This window comes from Callorhinus ursinus, unplaced genomic scaffold, assembly GCF_003265705.2.
Source record: "Callorhinus ursinus isolate GAN/ISIS: 27379988/994484 unplaced genomic scaffold, GSC_fseal_2.0 scaffold29, whole genome shotgun sequence".
Lineage (NCBI taxonomy): Eukaryota > Metazoa > Chordata > Mammalia > Carnivora > Otariidae > Callorhinus > Callorhinus ursinus.
Window position 1 is genome coordinate 13,530,629 of NW_027397091.1, and position 19,136 is coordinate 13,549,764.

Here is a 19,136-nt window from a genome sequence, read left to right on the forward strand (position 1 = left end):
AAAAAAAAAAAAAAAAAAATTAAGAAATGTTAAGTGGAGAAGTCTAACCCTTAATTTTTGAAGGACTATATATGTTCTTTCCCTGGTGGGATCTTTTAGTCTTAAAGTATGTGCATTTAAAAAAAAAGGTATTGTCTTGCTTCTTTCATGTAATTCCTTCAAACACAAAGTCATCTTGCATTTCACTATCCTAAGACTTGCTAATGACATTTTTACTCGGTACATGGGTGTTTTAAGACTTTCAAACATAGTACTTTTATGTCTGTAGCACAGCAGAGCACCAGAGGAACTCAAGCCAAAATCATGGCACCATGGTAATAAAGCAATTAAGATAGCCCAAGGAAAAGAAAATTCTGACCATTAACCTTAAATGTCAATTAGCACTACTACTTTCTTAGGACAAGTCAAAAATTTCGTTTCAGTCATTACTAACCTGAATAGGCATATTTTTTTTAATTTTTTTATTGTTATGTTAATCACCATATATTTTATCATTAGTTTTTGATGTAGTGTTCCATGATTCACTGTTTGTGCATAACACCCAGTGCTCCATGCAGAATGTCCCCTCTTTAATACCCATCACCAGGCTAACCCATCCCCCCAACCCCCTCCCTTCTAGAACCCTCAGTCTGTTTTTCAGAGTCCATCGTCTCTCATGGCTCATCTCCCCCTCTGACTTACTCCCCTTCATTCTTCCCCTCCTGCTATCTTCTTCTTTTTCTTTTTTCTTAACATATGTTGCATTATTTGTTTCAGAAGTACAGATCTGTGATTCAACAGTCTTGCACAATTCACAGCGCTCACCATAGCACATACACCCTCCCCAATGTCTATCACCCAGCCACCCCATCCCTCCCACCCCCCACCACTCCAGCAACACTCAGTTTTTCTCCTGAGATTAAGAATTCCTCATATCAGTGAGGTCATATGCTACATGTCTTTCTCTGATTGACTTATTTCGCTCAGCATAACACCCTCCAGTTCCATCCACGTCATTGCAAATGGCAAGATCTCATTCCTTTTGATGGCTGCATAATTGAATAGGCATATTTTTTAAATGGACTTTCAATTAAGGTAAAAATTAAAGATAAAAAAACTTGATAAAATACTATATGGGTGATATATTTATTATTTATCTACCATGCTTCAATCCACAAGAGAATTAGAGACATAAGCAGATGACAATAGAATAATAAGCAAATTCTTTGAACTAAATAAACAAGCTAATAATCTTTTTTTGTGGGGGTGGGCAAAGGGTAGAGAAGAAATTCCCAATATTAAATAATAAGTTCTAGGCAGTTCCCCTGTTGAACGGTATGTGCTCTAAAAGTTCCTTTTTCAATGTGTTGTTTGGAACTTAAAACTGATTTTCTCACAGAAACACCATTACGCATAAAAGTTAGCTTCCAGGCGAATCCAGAGGAAACTATTTAACCCATAAATGGCAGAAGCGGTGGTCACTGTCATCCACTCAGCCTCTTCAGCAGCCAGGACTGTGGATGGTGTGAGCTCCAGAAGCTCCAAACAGTCATGGGTAGAGCAGGGAAAGCACACAGAGGAAACAGGTGGAGGGCCAGGCAACAAAGCCAGGTGGATCCAGCAGAAAATATTCACCTTTGTGGGCTATCTGTGATTCAAACACAGCTTAGCTAATTAATGTCCCCAATTATGATCCCAACCATTACCCATTCTCTAACTTCCTGTGTGTGGCTCCACAGACACCCCAGGCTGCACCTGAGATATCTGGAGGAACAATGCCCAAGACTCAGAAGTCCTAGAGTGAGGTCTCTGAATAGGTTGAACCTCACCTTCCCCATATGGTTTTAAATTGATATCCTTAAAGGCCCAATGTGCTCAAAAAATTTTCAATACTATCATCAAAATAGATTATTATAGCATGAAAAGATTTTTCCTCCCCATTTTTGAGCAGTTAAAGTATACAGCTATGTGGAGTATCTTGTATATGTGAACAAACACAGTTCAATAAGAACACATATTAAAAACTTCCCAAAGTTTCTTTGGAAGATACTGATGAAAATTCAAATAAAAAAAGAGACATATTGAATAAATAGAAGTCCCAAGATGGAAATGTATTTGTTATAATGTGAACAAATCAAATGAAATTAAAACCTAACTTCTGAAAGGATATTTTAGCACAAAAATAAAAAGATCCTAAAATTTCTTTGAAAAAAAAAATAGGCATGAGTAGCCAAAAAACCACACAGGTAAGAAGAGAAATTAAAGCATATTATAATACAACAAGCATTAAAATTGTGTGATACTGGTACAAAAGCAGAAATACAGAGCACTGGAACAAAGTGGAAAGCCATGAAACAGATACAGCGCTATGTTTCAGTGTTCATTTGTGGTAAAGTAAATTTCTTCAAAAGAGAGGCGAATACAGGACGGGGTAACGTTATAATAAATGATACACTGCTGTGGAAAACAAACTAAATTAGGTCTAACTCCAGATGTATTAAACAATTAAATCTTTCAAAATGAATTCCAAAGTTCTACCCATACATTAATAACGATGATACTGAAAACCAGGACAAGCCTCTTGTAAAATCCTGTAACAATACAATCATCATAACAAGGTCAACCTCCCCTGACCTAACTGAGAGAGATGCAGCACGTACAGAGATCTCTACCAGACAAGGAGACATGTCTCTCACCACCCCTGCTGCCTAGAGGAACAGCAGCAGGAACCCCGCCTGAGATCCTAAGAGTGAACAAACAAGTGGTCTGGTCTGTGTATTCACAAGCAGAAACGGCCACTGAAAAGTCCTACATACTGACCTCCTGTCTGCCAGTCAATTATATCACTTTCTGGGCTCTCATCATGACTATTACTCTGCTGTCTGGCAAGAACCAGCTTCTCCATCCCATACTGCCAGAGTCCTTGTCCTGGTTGCAAAAACACAGAAAATGCTGCTTTGGTAACCATCTTTGGGCACTCACTGTGTCCCTGGTTTGGGCTAGGCACCTGGTACTACTGAACTCTGACATTCTTGGCCAGCTCCAGGACACTCAAATGTTTCCCAAGCTCCACTTACCCTGAGACTAAAACATACTAAGAGTACAAGAACAGATGAAGAGATCAATGGATGGGTGGATGAGTGGATGATTTGGCAGTGGGTGCATGGGTGGGTGCTGCATTAGAAGCTCTTAGAATGTCTTCGATGGATTCTATATTCCTCCTGTAAAGCATGATCATCCTGGTCCATGTTACATGTCCTTCATTTCTGAGATAACTCCTTGCAACTGATTTCTGCTCATGACTTTGCTAGCACCAATGAACTATATGCTTTCCATCTGTCCAATTTCCCCCATCTATCCAATTCCTATGTCACAGCAGATACAGTATAGTATATAACCACGAAAAACTGTTACTATAAAGATTATGTGTAATATACCAAAAAGGGCTTAAGATATGTCAACTTCTTTCTTGCCTTCCCTCTTCCATGATTCAGTATAAAAGCCATTAGGCAGCATTGAGCAAAGCAGGCATGAGCAAGGGAATGGGAGGAATTTTTCATGTCTGCACCAGAAGAGTGAGGGCGGTGGTGGCCCAGCATGGGGTATCACAGCCTGAGCAGAAAGAAGAGGGTCCTTGCATGACGAGGGGGCAGAAGTGACAAGATACTGGTTACATAATGGAAGTCAGGTTCATCACTGTCAGAAAAGGGAGTGGAGCTACAAATAAGAAAAAGGAAAAAACTAGAAAGAATGCTATGATATTGGGTTGGAATTAGAGGTACCGGTATGAACTCCTGGTCAGCAATATGGATACTGAAATACTGAAATAGATACAGACATAAATATAGTTGTATGTGTTGTACATACACACAGAGACCCACACTTTCCCTAACTCTGTTGACCAACAGGACCTGGGAGCCGCAACACCTCAACAGCCATGAGCACATCTAGTGCCTGGATCTTAGTTTCTAAATCCCATTCTCCACTGACAGGAACCAAGGATCCTTGGAAAACTGGCTGATTCCAGGAAAGTGTAAAGATAAGCCTGGAATATCTTACTGTGTCAGAAAGTCAGGAAGGGCTCAGAGATGATAGGGACAAGCCATAAGGACACAGAAATGAGCTTGGAGGGACTCCCATTTGCCAAATCTGGGACAATTTGGGTATCAAAATAAATAATGATAGAAACAGACCAAAACCTACCAAACAAAATAGCAAGCCACGTGACACTGTTGATTTAAATAAATACTAAATAATAATATATATGTTATATATAAATAATAAAGAAAGAAAGAGAAAGCTCCTTCTTACAGTAAAAATCAAACGAATAAATGTAGAAGAAAATTACCATTTGGCAACTATTGGAATAATAATTAAATCAGACACCATCAACCCTCAAAATCAATGGATTCTAAAACCAGTGGGTGAAAGTATGATAAAGAATGGAATATTTATGATGTCAATATCCTTCCCAATATCCTTATCAATAAAAAGGAGAAAAGGAGTAGCTTCATTGTAAAGAAGCCTGGCAAGCTCCATTTTAATCAAATGACCAAAGTGAGTATCTCCTCAGTAATGATGTGAGAGAAACAGGACACCATTTCTCTGATATTCCTGTCAAGAAGGCACAGTATTAAGTGTCATCATGAGGAGGCATCGGACAGACGCTATGTTTATGCAGAGGGACATTCTACAACATATTTGACCTGCCAAAGTCCTAAAAGTCAGAGGAAAGCAAAGGGACTCTTCCAGACTGAAAGAGACAAGAGGGGTGTGGCAACCAAATACAACACATGACGCCAGACTGAATCCTGGACCCACAGCAGACACTATTGGACAAATGACAACAACTCAAAGGGTGTCTGAGAATCAGATGGCAGGAATGTACCAGTGTTAATTCCCTAACTTGGAAGCTTATACTGTAATTACATAGGAGAATGCTACTGTTTAAGGGAAATAAACACTGAAGTATTCAGGGGTGGTGGGGCATCATGTTAGCAATCTACTTTCAAATGCTTCTGAAATTAAAAAGTTCTTTGTACTACACCCTCAGATTTTCTATAAAACTGAAATTATTTCAAAAGAACAAAAAAAGATATGATACAAGATCCTGTATGTATAATTACAACTATTCACAAAAGAATATAAATAGGGTAATAAAGTTATTAACAGCAAGCACAGTGTTAAGGTTTTTGCATTTAAAAGGTGTCTTAACTTAAAAAAAAATCCTTTAAAGTCACATTTCCATAGAGCAGTAACTTTTAAGACAACTACGTATATGTTTAATTCAACAAGACAACTGGAATTATAAAGAAGTCCTCCAGCAAAACAGAAAACAGCATAATGAAGCAAAGTGTCTTCATCTTTTTTATAACTAATCAGCAATTAATTCTAAGATGCACAAGTGCCCCCATTACCTAGCCAACTTGTTCTAGAGCAATGACACACACAAAGAACTCTGAAAACCAAAACCCAGATACCTTGATTTAGGTGTGTGGCCTCCATGATCTGAACACCATTCACAGAGCACTGAGACCCACTCAGGGGTATGAGAGTCACCGTTCCCCCAACATTTTCAAAGATGCAGTGCTCACTCTCTAAGTCGAGGCCATGAAGAACTAAGTTGGAAAAACATAAAAGAAAGATGATATTTTGTTATCTAGTGCAATGATTCCCAACCTTTATGTATTTTTCCATAATAGAATACTCTACCCCTTCCATGTAAATATTGTGAAGTGAACATTTATGTTCATTGAGAAAAGTGAACTTCAAGAGTTCGTGGCATCAACTGATAGAACTGAAGGTATCCTCTGATGTTACCTCAAAGGATCTGGACATCACCTGTGTAAGGAAATAAGTTCTCGCATGCTAACTTATCTCATCTTTAGAAAGAAAATAATTGAGCAATTTGTCTTCATTGAATACCATTGTGTCACTCAGATGTTGAATAAATTTCCCCCACCAGCCACCCAAAGGTCACAGTAAAACAGAAGCAACAAAAGAACGCCATGGGTCAAGGACTTATTATAACCTCCACACTTACAGACACTGACCCCCAGGAGCAGAAACCAAAGGTGACCTTGGCCTGGCATGGATCTTGGGAGGCCCAAGGAAGTCTCCAGAAGCTGTACTGGGATGCACACTTACACAGCCTTTGCCAAATCTGAGAGCACAAGACCTCCACTGACCTCTCTGAGTATGTGGCTGCTAAAGTATACCTAAACTTGTAGGACTATCCTGAGTTATTCTTGCTTGGTGAGTGGCCAGGCACAGATATGAATGCCTGTCAAATAAACCTACAAGATTTTAGGCACCATTCTTAGCCAGTTTCTCAAAGACACAAATCCAACAGCTCCTGCGGCTCCCCACAGAGCTGTACTACTGAACTTTTCTGTGCACAGAAAACATGTGTTCTGACCACTCATCATCATTTACAGCAACCCCAAAGGTCAAACACACAATTTAACAATCCAAAGAAGAGGCCTGACACCTAGTTCTACTCAAGACCAGCTGAAACTGAGGACTTCTGGGACCTGGTTTTGCAGCAAATAGTACAACACGTAGAAGTACACTAGCTTTGGCTTGATGAATAGCTTATACTTGGCAGGAGAGCAAGACCATCGGCAGCAATTCTAGAAACAGCCGATAGGGCAGAATTCTTCCCCTGCCAATGCCCACCTTGTCACACACACATACACAGACCACCCACCACCACCGTAGTGGTCCCTAAGTTACACTTTCAAAGCCTAGCAAGACCTCACCCTGCTCCAAGGTTGAATCCCAGGTCATGTGTGTGCCTCAGCAAGACCTCACCCTGCTCCAAGACTGAATCATGGGTCATCTTTGTGCCTCAGCAAAGACTTTTGGGAAACCCAGAAGTCACACCTCCATATGTATGCATGTGTGTATTCCTACTCTCCATCATCATTATACAGCTAAGTGTCTACATCCTTCCTGTTAAAGTGTCTGATAGCCTTTATCTGTGTCTGTTGGCATTTTTCCATCACTATCCCACTGCAATTTAAATTACTCTTGAAAATTGTGACAGAATACAGAATGTATATAGGGTGGGGCAGGGGGATTCATAGTTCTACTTAATTCACTAAATTAATTGTTCTGTGTCACTTGTTTGAATTGAATTCAAAATTATAGAAATGCACATACTGATCAATACTGTATTTGAAAAAGAGGTGTTTTTTTTTTAATCACTTTAGTGTCATTCAAAAGAAAATTCTTCATCAAATGATTTTTTTTTAAGATTTTATTTATTTATTTGAGAGAAAGAATGAGAGAGAGAGCACATGAGAGGGGGCAGGGTCAGAGGGAGAAGCAGACTCCCCGCCGAGCAGGGAGCCCAATGCGGGACTCGATCCCGGGACTCCAGGATCATGACCCGAGCCGAAGGCAGCCGCTTAGCCAACTGAGCCACCCAGGCGCCCCTTCATCAAATGATTTTTTAAAAATCACTGGGAAGAGGAAATTATAAAGATTCTCACCAATATCTTGTTCTGTTGAAGCATCTTCTCTACCAACGTATGTCTGACCTTCCTAGGAAGAAAAGTCAAGTAAGACTTATTAGTAAGAACATGAGGAATGGTCTGTTTCTCTATTTTTCATTTGAACCCAAGCAAGCTGGTGGCCAACGGGCTGAGCAGTGAGTGTCCTGGGCAGGCCACAGCCTCCGTGCAGGGAGGGTTCACTGAGGCTCTGAGACCATGTCCCACACTGTCCGGGAAAGGGCCGCACAACTCTTGAGGCTTAAGGCACAATCATGGGCTGGCTCCTATTGCGGCACGCATCAATGTCTGTCCATGCCGGTAATCCCACTGATGATGTTCCTGATCCTTTCTGGCAAGCTTCCCCTCTAGGGGCGAGGGGTTCTTCGTGTCTAAAGACGTAGTTTATGGGAGTCTGCGAAGCACAAATGCAATACCATTCTCATTTTAAGTAATGGATCAGAGAGAGGATACTAAGTCAAGGTTACAGAGGTAACCACTGATACTACTTGTGGTTAATTCTGTTCTCTTGACACGAATAGCCTGTTTGGGACCAGGCCCAATAACACAGGCAGGAGACATGCTTTATAATTAACGCGAGGGACCAGAAAACGACATGTAGCAAATCCCAGTTCCAGGTGGTTGTAACTTTCCTTCCTTGGTCTGTCTGCTTTTTTGTTCCTTACCTCCCTTTCACTGGTTCTACAAAGTGGAAGGCAAAGTGAATGGATCTTCATTTAGCTTTAGAACTCCATAAACATGGGAACTTCTAATTCCACAGAACACCAGTGAACTGATGAAAATTCCCAAAGGGCTCAAAGATTTGTAGTGTATTCTCTAATGTAATAGCTGTGTTCACAGACTCAAGAGTATTAAATAAACTTTGCTAGTGTCTGAAAAGGAAACTGAACACGAAATTGTATGTTCTACTTAAGCAGTTTCTACCTTCAAGTGATATAATATGATTCCAGTACTCAGAAGGTCATCATCAATGCCAATCAAATGGGGCAGTTCAGAATCCAAAACAACTCCAATCCCTTCTTTCCTAAGGGCTAGAGTTTGTTCCTGAAATTAGGAGAGAAAGAAAAGGAAAAGGTTACTCAGAGGAAAGAGAACTTATTAGGTGTTTTTTTTGAGTGTTAAAATGAGCACTATTTTATTTCTCATCAAAAAAGCTGCAAGAAAAATGGAAAACCTTCATGTTGGAATCCTGGCATATGGCAGGCAAAGTGAACTTGAAACATATAAAAACTCAACATAAAATGAAGTAAACTTATGGCCTGATGAATACAACTTCTTCGAAGCCAAGCTCAAACCTTACCTTCCTTAGGAAAGGTCCTAGGACCACCTGACTACAAAGTAATCTTTCTGCCTCTTCAGAGTCTTTATTTCATTTAATGTCTAGAGGTCTCCTGATTTGCTGGCTCTTCTCACCAGTTACTATGGTCAAACTGTGAATGTTCCCAAAAGCAACTCTTTCCTGTGCATTAGTGACCCCTGTCCCAGAAGTACCTACACCTCTGTCTCCTACAGCAACTTCTCCTAACTACCAGGTCATTCCTGCCTACATACCAGTGGGCACAGATCTCCTACCATCAACCCCTGCCACAACCACCCCCCTTGGCCCTGCATCTCCTCCAGCTACCACCAATTTCCCTGTGCCTCTTTGGAAAAAATCATCTCCAAAGACTTCCCTACACTAGTGGTTTCTCCAATTCCTCCCCTCCTGCTCTCTCTTGCACCCATCCATGCAGGCTTTCATCCTTGGGACTAGAGTACCCACCGTCACTCTCTTGATGACAACATCCTGTCTCTGGTCTTCACCTGCAATCCATATACTGATGACTTGAATCTAAATCTCTAGACAGTCCTCTTCCTTGACCCCACACTCATGCATACACACGCTCATTTACCTCAGTGTATTCTGTGGGGATACCAAAAAGGCAGCTCAAAGCGAATATGTCAAAAAACCAACCCTTGACTTCCCCTGCCTCCCAAACCTGCACACCATACCATCTGAGTGAATGCCAACCTTCCTTCTAGTTGTTTAGACCAAAAATCATGGCTATACTTTGCTCCTTTCTTTCTCTAATTCCTACATGCTTAGTGTTGACTCGCCCTTCAGAATATGCCCCCAATCTGACAACATCGAACTACCTGCACCACATTCCTCCTGAGCCCCAACCACCATCATCTTTCACCTGGAAACCCACAATAATCGAGGCTACCACCCGTGGTGCCCCACTGTGGCACGTGCTCTACTCAGCAGCCAGAGGGATGTGAGGGCAGGCTGCTCCTCTGCTCGAATCCGTTCTGTGGCCTCCTATTTCACAGAGATGAAAGCCCAAGTCCTTGTGAGCCTCTACAAAGCTCTACATGATCTCATCTCTTGCTAATCTCCTGTTATCCTCTCCCCCTCTTGCTCACTCCTGTGTAGGAGTCCAGAGACTACTAACTATTGCTCAAACTTGCCAAGGTTGTGACATCCAAAAGGTCTCCAGATACTGACAAATGTACACTGGGGAACAAAATCACCCCTAGTTGAGAAGAATTACCACACACACACACACACAACTCAGCCCTCACTATATGATGTTATATATAAGCTTATTACTTTTCCAGATTAGAATGTAACCCAGTGCCTAATTTCATGTCTGACACATGTAACTGCTCAATATTTGTCAAATGAGTGAAAAAAGTGGACAGATACTTGAAGTTCACATTTGATCTTAGCCAAAAGGCCAAGAAGCAATGATACTTAAGTTCAGAGAAATGCAGGAAGGAGGGTCAATAGCACTGGTCAGGCAAGGGACCATGGGCCTTTGTCTTAACATCAGGCCCACCTGTACCACGACAAAAGAGCTCTAAAATCAGGCTTCTAGACAAGTCTGAGATAAATTCCAAAAACTGAAGGCCCTGAGGTTGGGCTGTGCTGAGTTCAGACTGAGTCAGATCCAAGAGCACAACCTTATGCTCTGTGATTCTAGATATGATGTGAGCAACAGGGAAGCAAGTTCCAGGCTACCAACCAGGCTCGGGGTAGAGACACTCCCAGCAAATCTCCTCCCCACCCCAACCTCTATAATGCACACACTGATCAGGGCACAGCCCTAGACGCCTAATGTGAGAACTGCCTGAAACACAATCAGTATGCCTTACGTTCCTGGAATGAATCAATGTATTCTGTGTCATTTAAATATTAAAACAATGCTATCCTCTAGGTGAAGGACTCAGAACTTCACAACCTTGCAGACAAAGGCGTTCCTAAGAGGTTCAGGGAAGGGCAGTAGAAAGAGAGAAGTCCCTCCGGGTCTTCATCTCTGCAGACATTTGAGTCTCAAACACACACCACAGAGCTACAGTCATGCAAGAGGGTGATGGAATGAAATGCCAAAAAATAAAAAAATAAAATAAAAATCACCACTTTTGAAAGAAAGCAATTTAACAACCATTAAATAGATATGCAGAGAAAATGACCAATGCATAACTTAGATTCAAGAAAAGGAAATGAAGCATGTCATTGTTCTTCAATTACTCCTCTTATCAGCCGTGCTCCCATTCCAGGGCTCAGAACCTCGGGCTTCCAGGTCGGAGACTTCAGTAATCCTCAGTAATCCTGATTTACTATAACAAGGCCCCCGCAAATCTTAGCCTAAGGAGTACTCTAAATAAACCAGCCTCTACTCCTACCTCTCAGGTCTTGGGAGAATTTGTGCTTTTCCTCCTGCCTGTAGAATTCAAGCAGAAGTGGAAAGTGTGTGCTTTTTTTTTTTTTTAAGATATATATTAGAGTGGAGAATTTAATCACATGGTTCCATTTCATAAAACAATGTCTTCACTGGAAGGTCTGGTGGCTCTGAACTGTGACAGCACTGCACACATGGTAGGTAGCCACCTGCCAAAGAATGTTCCAGGCCTCTAGGTCCATGTGAAAAGGACAGTGACTGTTCTTATAAGTCCAGAGACATATGTATTTTCTTTCTGCATAAAAGTGGACAATAACCCAAGAAAAAGGCAATATTTTTAATTCTAATAGCTCCCACTCAAACTAGAAAAATTGTTTTGGACTACATCCCAGTTTAGTTTATATTCTTTTTTTTTTTTTAAACCACTGAAAAACACTTTTTTTTCCTTCCTTGAAAGAAGTCTCATAGACTTTGAAAATCATTTGAAATTCATAACTTCGGAGCCACTGGGTCAAAAGCATTACTTGTCCCCACCCATACCCTCCCCACACACACCAGCATGTTGTCACACATACTTCCATACGCTGAATGGGTAAAACCTGAATTAAGAGAAAGTTTTCTAGGATTGGGAGTGGGGGCAGATGAATTTATGATTAATGCTGCTCTAAAGCTCTATGACATTCAAGCTGCATTCACTACACAGTATTATAAAAGTGTCACCTCATAAAACTAAAAACGAGGGTTTAAATCATTGCTCAAGTGAAAAAGTAATTTCAGACAAAAATATCTATCACATATAAAATATTTATTGAGTGGCATCTACTGTTATACATAATTTATGAAACACCTCTTTGATAAGATGGAATATTTAACAGCAGAGTTGGCCATCCCTCCCGCAACTCTAGGTACACTGGGTCCCAAAGAAAGCGGTAAAATTTATATATAGCTGCTCATATTTTATATTGAAACAAAGCTTTTGGCAATCAATATCTGTATAAAAAGGAAACTATAGCCTGACTAAAAGTGTCAAAACACAGCATCAGCTTATTTTAAACATTACGTTCATGACATTTGTAAATAATATGTTCAATATGTTTTTCTTCAGTCTCTGAACCTAAAACATGTGTCCAGTGCTGAGACGCTCACTGTATCACTTCTGGCACATTCCAGTGGTTCAGGTGAGTTGCAGGCAGGGCTGCCCAGATTTCAGGGGAGAAGACCACACAAGGGCTTGGCTCACTGGGAGTGCCCCATGTAAGCACCATACTTGTTTATCAGATCGAGCAGAGATTCTACATCTTTTAATCACAACCATATCCTCAGTATCTAGCACTTTCTGACAAAAGTCAACAGCTTTCCTGAATAAATGAATAACTGAAAAACAATACAAAAACTTATCAACAACAAAAACCAATTTTTCCCTTTTGAGAAGCCTACCTGAGAGCTGGATCTTACTTGGGAAATACTGGGAAAACTGGTAATGGATTTGCCCCACCTAAATGAAGAGCTCCCCAAGAGTAGAAACTGTGTTTCCTCGTACTGATTATGTTATGTGAGGTGAACACAGCTGTACCGGGCAAACAGTAGTCACTCAGTAAGTGCTGATTATCTGGCATGGTAGGGAGGAAGTGATTTTAAGTAGAATGCTTTTTTTTTTTTGATAGTCAAAAATTGTCAGAATCTTTTTGTGGAAATGTAGTCTACGGAGAATTATGTGTTTCACTAACTAGTGGAATTCTATAGAGTTGCCTCATGTATAAAATGCACTTAGTGTCTGCCAACTTGACTACAACACGTGGCAGAAGACAAGAGGGAATGGCAAGGTCCCCCTAGAGTACATGCCCACTGTGGGTGTGAAGAGGGAGGGAGGAAGTCAGGCAGACAAGAAGACTTTTATAAAAAATAAAATGATCCTCTGGCTACTTTTTCATTTAAAAAAACTGCATGTGATTTTATGTGAACTTAATAAAAGGAAAAGGAACTGAAAAGCATTTGTTGAATTTCAACCAAATGTTCCTTCACTACAAGAAATATTTCCTAAAAATATCCTAAAACGTATAAAGCATTTTTAGAGGTTTGACAGCACTGCATATATGTATTTTTCGTATGTGTTTTGATTTTAAGCACTGCTAGTCGAGTTTGTACATGTTTGGAAATACCTGCCTCCTGCCCTCACACCTGAATGACATCTCAGCTCTTGTCAATTTGGGCCACAGTGAGGTCATACTTCCTTTGCCTCAGAATGCTGAAGACATGGCTCCGCTATCTTCAGAAACTGAATGCTGCTCTAAGAACACAGGAAGTTAGACTGACTTTTAGTCCATAGCAGACAATCTGGTTTTCTGCCCAGAGGGTCTGAAGAACTCTTCCTTTATCTCTGAAATTCAATAGTTTAATGAAGATAGATTTCAGTATTGAACCTTCTGTACTCCAAATTTTCTTGGAATCTGATACTAACCTGCAGACCCAGTTCTTTTATTTTTTCATTTCAGGAAAATTGCCTTGTTTTCTACTACATTTTGTTTCATTTGCTGACTGTCTACGACAGGGATACCAATTATCCTTATATTACACTGTCTTTGTCTTATCTTTTAGCTTCTGAGTACTTAATATCTTGATTATTTCATTTCTGTTCACTGAGATTATTAAAGCCTTTACTCTTTTAGTAATTTGATTTCAATGGCATCTATTCTTTCCCTTGGTATTTCTAATTTCATTTATTAATCCTGAACTGGATGTTGTTTTGGACCTCAAAAATCTTTCTCTAGGTCTGCAATCTCCCTTTTTTCCCCCTTACCTCATTCTGCTTTTTATTATCATCTTGTTTTATTTATTGACTTCACATTTCTCACTACCTTGTTGCACAGAATGAAACAATTGTAAAGAATTCCCTTCTATGCCTTGAGGTATGTTTTCATCTAAATGTGGACCTTTGTCTTTTGCATGCCATATTCCTTTTTTTTTTCTTTTTGTCTGTCTGTTCACCTGTCTACCCATCCCTCACTACAATCATGTTTATATAATTACCCTACTTTTCTCTTACATCTTGTGTATACTTAGGTATCCAGAAAATCTGTATGCTCTAACACATGATGGGCAACTCCTTGACTCTCGTCCTGCCATCTCTGTGATCTTGTGAAGGTCAAAGACTAAGTAGTCTGCGTTCTATCCACTTTTCTCTAGCCAGATGTAATGACAGACAGCCACATCTCAACCGGAGCACCCTAAAGTCTCTGTTTGAATGCCAGGGCTCTGCCCTCTCTCAACAAAGGTATGAAATATCCTCTACTGAGTTCCTTCCTCCTGCTTGAGAAGAGATTCCACTCCTATAGGGGAGACTGCTCTCAGACTCATTGCTTCACCAGGCCTTCACTTACAAAGAGAATCAGCTCTGCTCTTCACATCCTCCCAGTTGCCACCATCAGCCACTTCTATGGTCCCTCAAATAAGAACAGGAAAATCGGTTTCTATCTTCCCAAGTTGGAAGGTGTCAGGGAGGGTTTTCGGAGCCCTCACTGATTCAGCTTCTGATGTGCAGACTTAGGAACACATTTTGTCACAACCTTTCCTTTTCCTCGGCAGCCAGCTCATGACTGTCATCTGCTTCCTATTAGTGAGTCTTGGAGGTATTTCTGCCACAGCATGGGATGCTTGCTTTGCTTATTATTTCCTCATATCTTTGAAACTGTGATGTCATCTCCAAATGCCTCTTTAAAGACTAGGATTTTGGCAGGCTACAAAAAGGAAGAAAATAAGGGGTACTCCAGGTTTAGGGGGCTTCTTGAGTAAGGACATGGAAGTAGAAAACATGGGTGTCTACACAAGGGACCCCTGGAAATCCAGTTTAACAGCTAAACCTGGAAAAAATGGACTGGAAAGCCAGGCAGATGGGTCATTATTTGATTCAGAAACTGGGAAGCCATTGAGAATTTTGAAAATAGGAACCGGTTGATACTTCAGAAGATGAATTTGGCAAGGATGTGCAGGAAGACTTAAAAAAGGGAGGCGGGACTAGAAAGGAAGGGACAACTTGGGTGACACTATAGAGGAAGACGCACTCCATGACAATCAATTTAGACGGACTGACCTTAAGACATCCTTCTCAACTCTTCTACGGATTCTTCTTAATGAGAAATAAGGAAACTGGAGAGTTTGCAAGAGTTGCAAAAATCTGATAAATACCCCAAAGATTTTTATTGCCAGGAAAAAAAATCCTGACATTTACTAGTAAGACTTTGCAGACAGCTCAGCAAGCGGATACTGGTGACTTTAGTTAAAAATCACTCACCAATTTGACTGACAAGTGTTCACAATTTACATTTCTGGTATAATGTAAAAATCATAGAGTCATTGGCAACACAAACTAATGAGCTCTGAAATCCTGAAAGTACACCACAAGCTGACATTCACCCAGAAGCTACTATTTCTTATACATTCTTCCACACATAGAAAGAAATCTGTCCATCTAACAGAGAAAGGAAACAGTTGCCAAGATTACCAGGAAATCAGTGAAGTTGTACTTGTCAACTGCCTCAACTATCATCCTGTCTTCCTTCACACTTTGATCATGCAGCCTGAGTAAGCTCTGATGAAAAGGGGAATCTTCACGTTCCTCCAGGAAATAACTTTTTACTTTTGCTGTGTTCCCAGTGAGCATGTGAGAGAAAAGTGAATAAAAATAGTATTTGCTGGCTAATAGCATGTTCTATGACCCTAACAAAGCTATTGGTAACATGTAATCCTTCTTGTAAGAGCCCTACTAATTATGGTTTTTGAATCAGAATCTGATTTACACACACACACGTGCATGGGAAAGAACAGTCTGTAGAAGTTAATGAAGGACTGGAAATCTACCATAACTGAAAAGGTCTGGCAGATACCACAGACTAGAATCAAAGCAGCACTGGTAATCAGCCTTAATCAGAATGAAGCTCCAGGAAGGAGGAGGTTCAGGTGGGAAGGCAGAATTAGGAATCTATGACTTGAAAAAGAAAGGAAGAATCAAGTGGGTCAAGCTAGAAACCACCCTTGGTCCTTCTCTTTGCCTCAAATCCCCTAGCTAGACCATCATTGGTCCATCAGCTCTACCTGCACAACAAAGTGAATCATCCACAATTTCCCATCTCCATAGCTACTACTGATCTGGTCTGACTACCACCATATCCTACCTGAAGTCTCTGACGTCCCCCAATTGGTCCTTCTGTTTCCTCTCTTGCCACCCTACAAACTATTCTGCATATGACAGCCAGAGCCACCTTTTCAAAACTGCAAGAAGTCATGTGTAAAACCCTACAATGGTTTCCCATGCATTTAGAATAAAATGACCCCCACATCTCACTTCATCTGGGCCCTATGCACCTGTCCAACCACATCCCTCTCCACTCCCCACTTAACTTCGAATACTCCAGCCATAATGGCCTCCTTATTCCCACTGCAGGGCCTCTATACCTGCTGTTCCCTCTGCCTGGGAAGTTCTCCAACATCTTTGTGGCTTGGCCCCTTCTTGTCAATCAGCTCTTATCACACATGCTGCCTGCTTGCTCAAAAGCAAGACACCAGTGAGTCAGGTGGAGAAGGTCCCCACTCAGATAAAGCTTATGTCCTACTCAACCCCATTCCCCTACTCCAGGCACATATTTTATCACTCTACCCAGCTTACTATTTTCAGAGCACTCAAGGCTCCCAAAATTACATTTATTGTGCGTCTTCCCTCCAGAAAGCAACAGTGGGTCTAGGACAACAAGTCAGGCTCAGAGAAAGAGAGATCAGGATGGGGTCCGTGAGTGCCAAACTATTTAAGAGTATCATGATCTCTGATCCTGGAGCTGAGACTGTCTTTCATCAGTCCTTTTTTTACGCTCCTTGCTAGGCAAAAGCTCTTGGACATCAAAAGAATACTTAAAAATGGCCAGAATAAAAAAAAAAAGACACAAAAACAGTACATAGTCAACATTTTGAAAACCACTGATCTAGCATAGTGTTTGGTTTTCTCATATGTCAAATGGGGATAATAATCTTCATAAAATTGTCTTTAAAATTCGATGAAATAATATATAAAAATATGCCCAAAAAATGGCCAGAATAAGTCAAGCTTATAAGGGAATCTTGCTTAAATGTGAAGGTCTGAGTCTAAAAAACTATCATCATAAATGATTTAAGAAGTGTGCAACAACACATCTCTACCAAACATCATGATGTTGACAGCAAACTGGCATCTATTACATCATAAAAGTTAAGGTAGGAATGCAGAAGCCTTGCTTCTTACAGGACTTTGAAACAATAGTACCTATAGTCAAAAGAAACACATTTAGAACAGATGGTGAACAGTCCCAGACTCATAGGGCAGAAATGGGAAGAGAAGAATCTAGCCACCACCTACCCAATGGTGCTAACAAACCTACACTTTCTGGCATTACCGGCAGTCGGCCCCTAACAGTAAATGGAATTAATATTGTGCTTTTAATGAACAGAAGCTCTTGGGGCAGTTCAATTTCCACTACACTTCCCACTGCAGAAAACATTCTTTATTTAAATGCCAAACAGCTAACTCTTGGCAGGCAGTTCAGAGACGATGCTGTGTAGATCTTTCTGATGAAACAGTCCTCTGCTGGCTGAGCAAATCACCCAGATGTTGGTATTTAAATTATGCAAAATACATAATACCAATTAAAGAAATTACATGTGAAAATATGCAAGAGCAAATTTCCCCACATTAATATTTAACTAGACTTTTTAAGTAGAGCAGGATCTTGTGATCACAAGTACTTTAGTATATTTTACCTAAATGGAAGCCCAAAATACTCAGAAGGGTTCACTAGATGGCTCTACAAGGGCATTTCCTATAATACAAACTTGAACACAGGTAAGTGAAAGAGTCACTTTCAATGGCATGTTGTAACCTAGAAAGCTTCATTCTGACATCTGCCTTAAGCTTTGGTCTTGGAAAGCTGGCTTACTCTTGTTTCTTACCCACAGAAAATGTCACGCTCATACCCACCTCCCAGCCTTTGCTCAGTAATGTCTGCTTGGGAGAGCCTTGCAGTCCCTTCCTCTATCTGACTCCTAACCCATCTCTCCCCTCACCCTGGGAAACATTTATGGCCTACTCAGACCCACAGTGGACCCTTCCCCTGCACTGACCACAGTTAACTAGCCTAATCACACAGATATCTGTCAAATACAGACTAGTGACATTAGCATCTGCATCTTGTTTTTTCTCCTACTAGACTAGCAGATCACCGAAGGAGTTTTTAAAAAAGTACCATGCCTGAGCCCTATACTGGTCCCTTTAAATGAGCATCTCAGGCACAGGGCCCAAGCATGGGTTATTTTTTTAAGCTCCCAGGTATTTCATATCCAGGATTGTGCCATAATTTTCTATATTCCCCCATATGACTGACACCTTTGCTCTGGTTGCACTTTGAGGATTTACCAAGTGCTATAGTTTATCAACCTGTAACCCTCACCATCCAGTTAGCTGCTTCTGCAAATTATTCAGCTAATATTTAATGAACTGCTACTTGCCAGGGACTAGTCTATGCTGGGAATAAATGAGTAAAACAGACAGACGTTAGCCATACCTCTATTTTGTTGTCTCTAGATCTGGATCTATATCAATGTTATATGTAAAGATATATCTATTATAGAAACATGTAACAGCTACATCTATGTATAAATCTATTAATCTTTAAACAGACTTATCTCCACTTATCAGTATTATAGATAGTAGCACTACCATTAACATCCTTATCTTTGCTACCTTCCACTAGCATAATTAGTATTATCCAAAAAACACAAAAACCCTGAAATTCACAACTAGCATGTCTGTTTAACCCCAAAATTTCAAGGTCTTGGTACATGGACAAAGTTATTCCAAGTAATATTTACTCCAATAAAATTCTTGCCCATGAGGAATTTGCACAGACTATCAGAGTTGTAGCAAAGTCCAACTCCACTGGCCCAAGCTGGACACTGA

The 19,136-nt window shown here is 40.5% G+C and overlaps 1 protein-coding gene across 1 annotated transcript in view; it reads right to left on the reverse strand.

The window, feature by feature from the left end:
- KIF16B (kinesin family member 16B) overlaps positions 1-19,136 on the reverse strand; it is a 312,760-nt gene that overhangs the window by 151,976 nt on the left and 141,648 nt on the right. The window contains exons 13-15 of the mRNA XM_025876849.2: positions 8,421-8,540; positions 7,476-7,527; positions 5,460-5,597 (exon numbers count right to left, since the gene is read on the reverse strand). Of these exons, the coding sequence (XP_025732634.1) occupies positions 5,460-5,597; positions 7,476-7,527; positions 8,421-8,540 (310 nt within the window). The remainder of the gene's footprint in view (positions 1-5,459; positions 5,598-7,475; positions 7,528-8,420; positions 8,541-19,136) is intronic.